The sequence below is a fragment of the Nelumbo nucifera genome, chromosome 6 (genome assembly GCF_055504915.1).
Source record: "Nelumbo nucifera cultivar China Antique chromosome 6, China Antique-T2T, whole genome shotgun sequence".
Lineage (NCBI taxonomy): Eukaryota > Viridiplantae > Streptophyta > Magnoliopsida > Proteales > Nelumbonaceae > Nelumbo > Nelumbo nucifera.
Genome location: NC_142654.1, coordinates 33893048 through 33905955, shown reverse-complemented (window position 1 = coordinate 33905955; position 12908 = coordinate 33893048). Strand labels below are relative to the sequence as shown.

General features: G+C 49.2%; 1 protein-coding gene across 1 annotated transcript; it reads right to left on the bottom strand.

Moving 5' to 3' along the window:
* Positions 1-1110: 1110 nt before the first annotated feature.
* Positions 1111-2451, bottom strand: MAMYB (Duplicated homeodomain-like superfamily protein). Its single transcript, XM_010271628.3, has one exon. It carries the CDS (start codon positions 2290-2292, stop codon positions 1327-1329), a length of 966 nt encoding a protein of 321 aa, XP_010269930.1. The 5' UTR covers positions 2293-2451; the 3' UTR covers positions 1111-1326.
* Positions 2452-12908: the final 10457 nt, after the last annotated feature.

Genomic DNA, 12908 nt, shown 5'->3' with positions numbered 1-12908 from the left:
AGCAAGTTCCATGGTTCTTGTTGAAATTCTACTTGGGAAGGCTTTGGCGTTGGCAAATATGAATGATCTAGTAGACCAACATAAAGAAGTTTGTTGCAGCCTAAAGAGTCTAGACCTTTTACATTATATAGAACACAATCTCTGGCTGACAAGCATGAAATCAACTCTGAGAGCTGCCACTGTGTACCCAAAAAAAATGCTAAAGGTTATGTCCATATCCAGTCTATCCCTCCCAATACCCTGGATAGCTGGGACCCTCCATGGGTAATGGACCCTTCTTGTAGAGAACACAAATACACAATCATATATCTGATATTTTGTGAACCATGGCTGCAACAAGGATCTAACCAAGGTCCCAAAGTCTTTCACAAGAATATTTTTTGCCTGAATTGACCAAAATTAACTGCTTGTGGATGGGGACTGTTATATCAAATGGAGAAGATTTTATTGTATTTCAGAATATTTAATTGGGTTTATAATACTAACAACCAGAAATGATTTATTTGTATTCTGTTAGCCTACTGGTAGTACCCATGTGGCATCCTTTATACTTGCTTAGACAGGTGGAGACCTTTCTTCTTATATTTTAGTATTTTTTATATTTTTCAGTAGTGGTGAGTTTGGAGGTGTGTTCACAGACATAAGACAATTTGATAATGCTGAAAACAATACGGCTTCAATCATAATCCTGAACATCCATGAATGATAATCTACCAAAATTTGAACGATCGTAACAAAATCTACACCAAAAACTACACAAGGACCCATCAAATAATCAATGGGCCCAACATGTATTCAACCACAAGACATTATCTTCTTGTCCAGGTTTTGGTTGGATTCCATCAACAAGGTGGCCACCGAATTCGTATATCTAATGGAAACTATGAGTTAATAGACACTGGAAATGGCATAGAGTTCATTGAGGATTATTGACCTTAGGGCATATCATGTATCCTCATAATCAAACCCATTAATAGATTATGACGAAACAATCACATCAAAAAGTGAACAATGATTCGCACAGGAAAATTTTATTGAATCAACTTATGAATGCAATCACAGTGGTTCTCTCTTTACAAGTCATAACATGATATGAACCGGGTGGTATGGTTTACACTTGTTAATGTCCACTCTCTGATTAATAGAACAGTATCAATGAAGTTGAAATCCAAAATTCAGACACATAAGCCTTCCTGTAAATGTAAAAGATAGAAAACATTTGATTGTGGGAAAAACCTAATCGCAGGTATTGATACAACAATTACCTTGTCAATGTTTCTGAAGAAATGAAAGCAATTGAAACCCCCCAGTTGTTAATACTCTCGTCTACGACTCTGTAGAAACCTTTGAGTTACGAAATTCTCTTTTTAACTCGGTAACCCTCTTCATACAACAGGCCTTAGATTTACCCGGAACCGCAGCTGCGATCTTCTCCCATCTCATTGAAACATCTTTTGGAAATACCTTGAGAGCATGGAGGAGAGCAATATCTTCTCCAGAGCTCCAATTTGAACCCCCGCCCTCTTTCTTAGCCTCGACACAATCCGTTGAGCCACTCGGAATTTCTCCATCAACGGCTTGGATCCGCTTGTCCAAAGGTTTCCGCTGCTTCAGAAACTGCGAGAAGGAATCCCCACCACCTGGTTTCTTCTCGGACAACGATTTCGCTGTCTTTATCACACTGTCCAATCCATGCCGCCCTCGAAAAGCCTCAGCAATCAACTCCCACCGTCTCGGCGCTCCAACGGGGTGCTTTGACATCTGTTTCTTCAGCAAATCGTAATCCTCATCGGTCCACTCCTTTTCTTCCTCGATCACGGATCCATTATCATTACAGACAGAACTTCCACTCTTCTTCTCCACTTCTTCTGAATTGCTAACAGTTTCCACCACCGGCAACGGCGAATTCAAGACCGAATCCTCAGATCTCCTGGCTTTCTGTCTACGATTGCTAGGTAATCTTTTCTTTGGCTCGTCAAGTTCGAGCGTCTGATCGGGATCCGGTGACGGTTCGAGAAGCTCGCCATTACCGACGCGAACGTCGCCGCCGGTAATGGCAATCGGGGCAAACGGGCCAACGAGAAGAGACAGCGCAAACCAGATTAGAATAAATCTAAGGATTTCGGACTGAAGGAAGAAGAAAGCGTGAGCGGAGAGGAGAGACGAAATCGAAGCGCAGACGAAAATTAAAGGCTTATTGAATTTTTGGATTTCGGGAGCGGAGGTTGAAGACGAGGAAACGCGAGATTGGAAAAGAAACCTTGGCCTACTTTCTTCGTCCAAGAATTCCATCTTGGAAGAAGAGGCGCAGGGAGCTGAGGGGTCGAGATGCTGCCCGGCGAGTGAGAGTGCGAGACGCGAAGTGGCGAACGAAATCGGTAAAACCAAAATCTAACCCAACAAGTCAACCACCCAAAAACTCCGTCCGCCCTATAAACAATGGCTTACGTAGCCGTAGCCCGTAGGGATGGCAATTTACGTTATAAAACCGGGTCCGACCCGATTCGGAGCGGGTTTTCCCGATGACGGATCTAGTACTAGATCAAAGATGGAATGGGTATGGATCTACATATTATTTTTTGAACATGGTAAATTATTAAAATATCTCTAAATTTAATATTAATTTTTAAAATACCCCCTGAGTATAATGTCTACGTGTCACCTTCGGAAGGTCGCAAGCAGCGCAAGTAGGGGAGCGTGTAAGATCTTCAGTACAGCCGTTCATCTATCATGACGTATTTGGCCGCCTGACGCTTTACCCTTCTGGCGGCATTGCGGTCTACAGGGAGGGTCCCGTGTAGCAGGAAGTTATGGTGCCTGAGCCCGGTGTTGGTAAGCTTGGGCCAAATTGGGAAGGACCCTACCGAGTAAAGCGAGTGCTCGGGGAAGGAACATACGAGCTCGAAACCCTAGAAGGGAAATAAGTACCTCGGGCATGGAATATTGTCAACTTAAGGCAATATTACCTATAACCACTGAGTAGACCACGAGTCACTCTCAGAACCTGAGGGTCAAAATGCCGAGCTAACACAGACCAGTGCGATAAGACCCAGTCGCCTCTATGGCATGAGCGAACTACTAAGAAGACCACGAGTCACTCCCTCAACCTAAGGGCTAAGACGCCGAGCTAACTAAGACCTCGGCACTGCGGAAGAGCTAACCGTTTCATCGGCAATGACTAAGTATTAATACCAAAGGCATAGGCAGCTCGGGCATGAGCCCTATGAAGCGTAGATCACCTCGGCATACTAGTTGAACTCGATAAGGAACAACTCGGGGTAACAACTACCGAAAGATCCTACTCCGAACATGTAGCTCTAACAGCTCGAGTGATAAAATCGCTTTGGCAAAAAGTAAAGAGCACACAATACTTAGCAAAAAAAGATGTTGCGCAATCCGGGCACTCCTAGTTGGCAGTCGACTGGCTCCTAGTTGGCAACGGACGGTACCTGAGAAGAGGACGGTGAAAGATTCCCAGGGGACTTGCCAGGTGGGAATACTCTGATGCTTAAGCTAGAACACCTGAGAAAGCGGTAAGGAATGCAAAGAGAGCTAAGAGTACGGGTAATGCTAGATCAATGAAAATTCGAGATTAACTCAAGATATAAGATGCAAGATGCCTTCGCCCCTTCGACCCTGGGGCCTTTAAATGCAGGTGTTCTTGTCAAAACAGGCGTAATCGCCACTGGCTCTCTGTCGCAGCTGTTATTTGCCAGGGCTGCGCAGGTAACTGTTGCAGGGTACTGCCCAATCGGATGAGAGACACATACCCGGAAGGGATAGAAACGCCACCACTTGTCGAGGGATGTGGGTGCAGTCTGCTGGGTTGGCAGGGACTGCGCCGTCAGCTAGGAGACATGATGCAGTCTGACGGGTACGGTCTTGTCAGATAAGAAGCTTCCTGAGAAATCCGTATCGCTTAACAGCGAGCTGCTTGGTAGCGAGCTATCCCATAGCGAGCTGCCCTGTAGGGAGCTCCTGGATGTGTCCCGAGGTGATTCCGCCTGAGGTTGCCTTTGGGGCAGTCTTCTTGCCTAAGTATTGGAGCGAGCTGGGATAGACTTGTCTTGGAGTATTCCCTTTCAACATATTGGGGTTCTCGAGCTCGCGCTGTAGCGAGCTGTCCTGCGAGCTCATTACTTAGTCGCAGCCAGGCTGTTATGCTGGACTGTTGCTTATGCTGAGTCATGTCCATGTGTCACCTTCTCAGGAGTTCGGTCAAATCACCCTCCATCAATTGCCCCCACTCCTCGAGCTAAGGATTCTACTCTAGCGCGATGAGTTCATAGAGTGTGACAGGTGGATTTGACCTGAAATTCAAACTTGATTGACCAATCGCATTAAATACACACACGGATGTCAGGACTTTTCGAATGCCAAAAAGTGCGCCAAAACGGCTCTCACCTCCGGAAGTCGTGCAGGTGGCATTATCTTAATCATGGAAGACATGCAGCTAGTCACATTTCGATTTCAGGAGACGTGCGGTCAGCTTGACTGCGAACCGTTAGATTTGCCTTAATCTGGGTTGTTGGTTTTGTGGGCATAGTGGCTACAAATAGGAGGGTCCTAAGCCTCATTTCCTTCATGCCAATTTGCCTTGCCTTTGGATTCTGAAGTCATGCCTTCACCTACCTGCTCGAGCTCTTCTTCTGTTCACACCAACTTTCTAGTTCAGCTTTCCCTAGTGAGTCTTATCACTTTGTCAGTATGTCTGGGTACTCGTACAATAACTTTCCCCGGGGCGGTGACCAAGATGATGCCCCCTCGAGCTCAAGGGGAGATTGGGGGTAGGCCCCGGAGGCTCGTGAGGCCTCTGGCGAGACAGCTTCCACCTCTTGGGGTAGGGAGCCGGACAGCTTCGGTCCTTCCTCCATGTCGATGGAGAGACTTAGGACCTTGGTTCTTCAATTTAACCTTCCCAGAGACCTCGTCTATAGTCTCCCTTCCGGTGACTATCCTTGGGAGCATGGTCCCGACGAGATAGTGATCTTCCAGGAATAGCTCATCGCTGGCCTTCGTCTTCCTCTACATCCTCTGATAGTGGAGGTTTTGAACCACTTCAATGTTACTATTGACCAGCTTCACCCCAACTCAATCCGAAATGTAGTTGGGACTATCTCTTTATTTTATGAATACTGTCTTCCCCTTAACCTCGACATTTTCTCCACCATCCTCTCCATCAAGAATGCTTCCCCCGGAGCGCCTCCAAAAAGGCGTTCCTATTATTTTTCTCCCTGTCCTGGCTTCAAGCTCCTGCACGAGCTACTGAATAGGATCCCGACCTGGAAGCGGGACTATTTTGTAGTTCGCAACCCCGAAGGGTGGCCCTTCCCAACTCATTGGAGGGCCGCCATCCAGGATTCGGGTGTTGACTTGGATCCCAAAGTTCGGGAAACGCTGCAATCCTGTGCAGTAGTTGGCTTCCATTGGTTGGACTACTTGACTGAGGACAAGTTCGCGCAGGCTGACCTGAGCCCTGGTAGGTTGCCTTTTAGGTCGCGTAGTGCCTTGTAATTTTTTTTAACTGGACTAATGCCTTGTGGTTTTTGGCACCCATCATGTCTGGTGTAGACGCACGCCGCCTTCTGTCCAGCAACCAGAAACACAGGGCGAAGAGGTCACGCCCTGACCGAGCTTCCACTTCCGGGAGCGCCGAGTTCGAGGCTGCCGATCTAGCCTTCGTTTCTCCACCGCTTGAGGTCCCACCGGTCCCGTTCGAGGGAGTAGCCACGGAAGGTGGCGCAGAAGAGCCCGAGCTCCCGGTGCAAGGGTAGCACCCTCCGCCTGAGCAGTCCCACCCCTTCGCTTTCCCGCGGTTTCCCACCGGGGGGTGGGAAAGCGTCACTGACTTCACTGTGGCTTCACGAATGAGCCGAAAGGCGGTCTCCCACAAGGAGGTCGCCAGTTGGGGAGGGATGGACACCAAGTAGCTCGCCAAGCTAGCCTTCGCTCACTGCATGGTGGTAAGTGACTACTTTTTTCTTCTTTTTCCTTCTTCTTCTTCTTTCTTCTCTTTTTTTTTTTGACCTTGGCCTTTTGTTGGCAGGTGAACTCCGCCATCCACGCCATGACCCTCCAGACCAACATTCACTCCAGCGATGCTCTCGCTCAGAGGTCAATCGTGCAGAAGCTCCAGGGCGAGCTCGACCGGGCCCGGGGTGAAGTCCGTCAGGCTCAAAAGGGGAGCGAGGCCCAAGAACTGCTCGTCCAGGACCAGGAGGCACAGATCGCCCGGCTATCTGAGGAGAGAGCAAGCTACCGGGAGGAGTTGTCGAGGGTGGCGGCAGAGAGGGAGCTTCTTCGCCAGTAGGTCTGGGACTTGGAGTCCGCGCTTCAAGATCAGACTCGAAACTTCGACACCATGGTGGAGGCCGAGCGAGCTAAGGCGGTGTGGGACTTCAAGGACTCCTAGGAGTACCACGACCTCCAGGTGGAGTACGACTCAAGCTCCTACTGTTCTGGATTTAAACTCTGCCGCTGGCTAGTCCGAAAGAAGTTCTCCGGGCTCAACCTCGACGGCATAACAATGAAGGGTTTGGATCCAGAGACGGCGGACCTAGCGGAGGAGGAGGAGCCTGACTCTCCGGAGGATGACGAGGATGTGGAGGCGGTGGATCCCTGAGGCCAGTTGCTGCTCTTTTGTTTTTTTTTTTTTTTTCTGAATGGATTTTGGTGGTTCCCAGGTGTTAGAACCCGGTTTTAAATATCTCTTTTTTTTATGAACTCTCTCGGGCGGTTGGGCCCCACTTTTTATTTGTTTTTTGTTAAACTTTTCTCAAGCTATTAAGCCCGGTTTTTTGTTTATAGAAATTAGTAATGAAATGTCTTATCTTTTTCTGCTAAGTATTGTGTGCTTTTTACTTTCTACCGAAGCGATTTTATCACTCGAGTTGTTAGAGCTACATGTATGGAGTAGGATCTTTCGGTAGTTGTTACCCCGAGCTGTTCCTTATTGAGTTCAACTAGTATACCAAGGCAATCTACGCTTCATAGGGCTCATGCCCGAGCTGCCTATGCCTTTGGTATTAATACTTAGCCATTGCCAATGAAATAGTTAGGTCTTTCGCAGTGCCGAGGTCTTAGTTAGCTCGGCGTTAGCTCGGCATTTTGGCCCTTAGGCTCTGAGAGTGACTCGTGGTCTACTCAGTAGTTATAGGTAGTATTGCCTTAAGTTGACAATATTCCATGCCCGAGGTACTTGTTTCCCTTCTAGGGTTTCGAACTCGTATGTTCCTTCCCTGAGCACTCGCTTTACTTGGTAGGGTCCTTCCCAATTTGGCCCGAGCTTACCAACACCGGCCTCAGGCACCATAACTTCGCGAAGGACCAAGTCGCTGACGCGGAGGTTCCGCTTCTTGACCCTGGCGTTATAGTACCGAGCTACTCTTTGCTGGTAGGCCGCGGTCCTAATATATGCGAGGTCCTGTACTTCGTCAAGGAGGTCGAGCTTAGTGCGTAGCTCATCTTCATTCGCCTTGTCATCGTACTCTTCTTGTTGCAGTGAGGGAACCTCGATCTCAGCTGGGATGACTGCTTCAACACCGTAGGTGAGGTTGAAGGGGGTTTCTCCTGTGGCGGTCTTCATAGTGGTCCGATAAGCCCATAGAACATTGGGTAGCTCGTCTGCCCATAGCCCCTTAGCTCGATCTAGCCATGCCTTCAGTCCGCGGAGGATAGCTCTGTTTATGACTTCCGCTTGACCATTTGCTTGAGGGTGTGCGACTGAGGTAAAGTTCTGCCGAATTCCCATGTCTTGGCACCAGTTCTGGATTTAATGTCCTCGAACTGCTTATCGTTATCAGAAATCAGTACCCGAGGTAACCCGAAGCAACACACTATATTTTTTCAAAAGAAGTTCTGTACGTTCCGAGCTGTGATTGTTATGAGAGGTTCAACTTCTACCAATTTGGTGAAATAATCAACTGCTACCACTAAGAACCTCCTCTGACCCGTCGCTGGTGGAAACGGTCCGAGCATATTGATCCCCCATTGTGCGAAAGGCCACGGGTTGGTGAGATACTTCCCCAAGCACTCGCTTTACTCGGTAGGGTCCTTCCCAATTTGGCTTGAGCTTACCAACACCAGCCTCGGGCACCATAACTTTGCGAAGGACTAGGTCGCCGACGCGGAGGTTCTGCTTCTTGACCCTGGCGTTATAGTACTGAGCTACTCTCTGCTGGTAGGCCACGGTCCTAATATATGTGAGTTCACGTACTTCGTCGAGGAGGTCGAGGTTAGTGCGTAGCTCGTCTTCATTATTCTTGTCATCGTACGCTTCTAGTCGTAGCGAGGGAACCTCGATCTCGGCTAGGATGATTGCTTCAGTGCCGTAGGTGAGGTTGAAGGGGGTTTCGCCTGTGGCAGTCTTCACTGTGGTCCGATATGCCCATAGAACACTGGGTAGCTCGTTTGCCCATAGTCCCTTAGCTCGGTCTATCCGTGCCTTCAGTCCGTGGAGGATAGCTCTGTTTGTGACTTCCACTTGACCATTTGTTTGAGGGTGTGCGACTGAGGTAAAGTTCTACCAAATTCCCATGTCTTGGCACCACTGGAATTTAATGTCCTCGAACTGCTTACCGTTATCAGAAATCAGTACCCCGAGGTAACTCGAAGCGGCACACTATATTTTTCCAAAAGAATTTCTATACGTTCCGAGCTGTGATTGTTATGAGAGGTTCAACTTCTACTCACTTGGTGAAATAATCAACTGCTACCACTAAGAACCTCTTCTGGCCCATCGCTGGTGGAAACGGTCCGAGTATATCGATCCCCCATTGTGTGAAAGGCCACGGGCTGGTGAGATACTTCAGATCGACAACAGGTTGATGGTGGATATTTGCGTTCTTCTAGCACTTGTCACACTTTCTGACGAGCTCGATCGCATCTACTTTCATTGTTGGCCAGTAGTACCCCTGTCGTAACGCTTTTTGGGTGAGGGCCCTGCCCCCTAAGTATCCGCCACACACGCCCTCATGAGTGTCGCGGAGCACGAGCTCGGCTTCGAAAGGTCGCAACCAGCGCAAGTAGGGGAGCGTGTAAGATCTTCGGTACATCCGTTCGTCTATCATGATGTATTTGACCGCCTGACGCTCTACCCTTCTGGCGGCATTGCGGTCTGCAGGGAGGGTCCCGTGTAGCAGGAAGCTTGCGAGCGGATCAATCCAGCTCGGCTTTGCTTGAACGACAGGAGCGACCTCCTCTACCCCCCCAGAATGCTAGGCCGAGGCAGGTTCTCTATGTACACAGTTCTCATGGTATTATCACTGGTGCTGGCTAACCAGAATAGGGTGTCGGCCTCAGCGTTCTCCGATCTCGGGATTTGCTTGATGAAGTATGACTGGAAGTTGAACAGAGTCTCTCTTACTTTGGCTAAGTAGGCAATTATAGTTGGTTCGTGAGCTTCGTATTCGCCTGGGACTTGATTGACCACGAGCTGGGAATCGCTGTAGATGACGATATGCTTGGCTTTCACTTCTTTGGCTAGAGCTAGCCCGGCTATTAACGCCTCGTACTCTGCTTCATTGTTGGATGCCGCAAACTCAAAGCGTAGTGCGTACTCCAGTTTCGTGCCGCTTGGGCCGTACAGAATGATTCCGGCTCCGCTGCCCTGCTGGTTTGAGGAGCCATCTACGTGAAGGATCCAGGGCTCCTCATCCCAGTTCGCTCTTGACCTAACTAGGAGAGATGCCGCACTGGTTGCTACTTCACGCTGCTCGAGCTCAACCGGCCTGGGAGCTTCAGGCTCGCCCGAGCTGGGGGCCTCGTGCTCGACCGGCCTGGGGACTTCGGAGCTAAAAGTGCATTCCGTGACGAAGTCTGCTAAGGCTTGGGCCTTGATAGCAGTTCGCGATTTGTATTGGATGTCGTACTCTCTGAGCTCAACGGCCCACTTCGTCAGTCTACTGGAGACCTCAGGCTTGAGTAGAACTTGCCTCAGAGGTTTGTTGGTGAGGATGATGATGGTGTGAGCTTGGAAGTACGGATGGAGCTTCCGGGCTGCGACAACTAGTGCATAGGGCAACTTTTCTATCTCTGGATATCTTGTCTCTGCTCCCTGCAATACTTTACTAACATTGTAGATAGGTCGTTGGACCCGATCTACCTCTTTTATCAGTACCGAGCTGACCACTTCTTCATTTTCCGAGAGGTACAACTCTAAAACATAGCCCTCCTCGGGCCGGGTTAAGACCGGTATACTAGCGAGGTACTTTTTGAGCTCGTCAAACGCGAACTGGCATTCTTCGATCCACTTAAAACCTTTGCTCTTAATTGCCTTGAAGAAAGGCAGGCATCGGTTTTCCGACTTGGAAATGAAGCGGCTCAGAGTAGCTATTCAGCCATTCAACCTCTAAACCTCCTTCATTTTTCGGGGTGGTCTCATGTCTAGGATGGCCTTTATTTTGCGCGGGTCGGCTTCAATGTCGCGCCGGTTAACGATGTACCCTAGGAATTTACCCAAGGTAACACCGAAGACACACTTATTGGGGTTCAATTTCATGTTAAATCTACACAGAATTTCAAAAACTGAATGCAAGTCTTGTATTAAATCACGCAAAAATTGGGTATTGACGACCATGTCGTCTACATAACACTCTATTTTTCTTACCAATCAATGGCTCAAACAATTTATTCACAAGTCGCTGAAAGGTTGCCCCAGCATTTTTCAACCCAAAGGGCATGACCTTGTAACAGTACAGGCCAAGCTCGGTTATAAAGACAGTATTTTTTTCATCAGCTGGGTCCATCCTGATCTGGTTGTAGCCTGAATAGGCATCTAGGAAGCTCAACAACTCGTGCCCTGAGGTCGCGTCCACTAGACGGTCGATCCTGGGGAGTGGGAAGCAGTCCTTTGGGCAATCTCGATTCAGGTCGGTGTAGTCGACGCACATGCGCCATTTACCGTTAGCCTTTTTTACCAGAACGGGGTTGGCCACCCAGCTCGGGTAGTGGACTTCCCTGATAAAGTCGGTTGCAAGGAGCTTTCCGACCTCCTCGTCGACTGCCCTCCATAGCTCTAAGGATAAGTTGCGTTTCTTCTGTCTAACGGGCCTAACTACAGGATCAATATTAAGCTTGTGAGTTATGATGTTGGGGTCTATACCGGGCATCTCTGTCGCGGACCATGCAAAAAATCTAAATTTTCAAGTAAGAAGCGTACCAATTGAGACCGCAGGGGCTCCTCTATGGAAGCGCTGATCTGAAGTGTCCGAGTTGGATCCTCCGCCGATGCCGGGATGGAGACAGTCTCTTCAGTGGGTGCAGCTCGCTCCTTGCACTGCTCCGTAGGTCGCTCCAGCTCGAGGTCGTCGGCCACCTTGGCTTTCCCTTTGAGGGCGGCGATGTAGCACTTTCGAGACTCAAGCTGGTCACCTCGCGCTATCCCGATTCCAAAGTCTGTAGGGAACTTCATCGCCAAGTAGTAAGTGGAGACCACTGCACATAGGGCATGGGTGATCGGCCGACCTACTATGGCATTGTACGGGGAGGGGGTTGCGACCACTAAGAAGTCGTGGTTGAGCCTCACAATGCTAGGCCATGGGCTGACTTCCACAGGTACTGTAATCCTTCCCAGGGGCCTGACTTCCTCTCCGCTGAAGCCTACCAGGGGAGTGTTTGCGAGCTTCAGGTCGCTTTCTTGGAGCTGGAGCTGGTCGAATGCTGTTTTGAAGAGGATATCCGCCGAGCTGCTGGAGTCAATAAGGACACGCTTGACTTCAAAGTCGTTGATCTTTATCTTTATGACGAGCGCGTCATCATGGGGGTAGTGGACCCCGCGCGCGTCGTCCCCCGCGAAGAAGATTGGATCTTCCGTCCTTGGCCGCTTCGGTGGGTTCTGTTCTTCCTTGGCGGCTTCGCGAGCTGATGTCCGAGCTGCAGTTGTGGTACAACCCGCGACAATCGAACCTCCAACATTTACGTGGATAGTCCCCCGAACTAGTCTCTCCTTCGGGGGCTGCCTCTACGGTTGCTCTGCCTACCTACTAGATTCGGGAGCATCTCTATTTTGCTCCCCCTGCTGACCTGCTTTATTATTATTATTTTGCACAAAAATTTTCAAGTATTCGTGACGGATGAGCTCCTCTATCTCATCGCGGAGGTTTTTACAATTTTTGGTGATATGACCGTGATCTTTATGGAAGCTACAATACAAATTTTTATTCCTTACATTAGGATCGGCCTTCAGCCGAGGTGGCCACTTCACATACGGGGCGTCCTTGATTGCCATAAGGATCTCGACCCACTTCGCGTTCAGGGGCGTATAGTTCGTTCTTTCTGCTGCTGGAGCTCGGAAAGGATGACTCGGCCTTGCCCCCCGAGCTGGGTCTTTTTTCTTCTTATCGTCCCCTTGAATCGAGGACTCGCCTTCCCTTTCTCTCTTTTTGGGCGCACTTGTGTTCTTCTGGTTGATTTCCTCCTCGGTCCCTATAAACTGATCTGCGAGCTTGAGGAACTTGGTCACAGTCTTGGGCTGGTTAACTACCTCATGCCACTTGAATTCTTTATGAGTGATGCCTCGCTTGTTCGCGGTGAGACGAACTGCGGGGTCCAGATCGGGTATTTGCAAATAAGCGTCATTGAACCGTTTGATATAACTCCGAATGGACTCCCCTTCCTTCTGGACTATGCCAATGAGGCTTTCTTGAGTTCTTGGACACCTCTTGCTGGTGACAAAGTGGGAGGTGAAGACTTGCACAAACTGCGCCCAACTTCTTATCGATCCGGGCGCAAGGTTTCGGTATCATGTGCGGGCAACCCCTTTGAAGGTGGTGGAGAAAGCCACGCACATACAGGATTCACTGGCCCTTGCCAGGTGGATCTAGGACTAGAAGGCGTCCACATGGTCGTTTGGATCGAAGGATCCGTCGTACTTATCCAGGGGAGGGAGCTTGAAATCCTTCGGCATAGGG

Excerpts from the sequence above, each read along its gene's own strand:
- MAMYB (XM_010271628.3), bottom strand. The coding sequence starts at position 2,292 with ATGGAATTCTTGGACGAAGAAAGTAGGCCAAGGTTTCTTTTCCAATCT.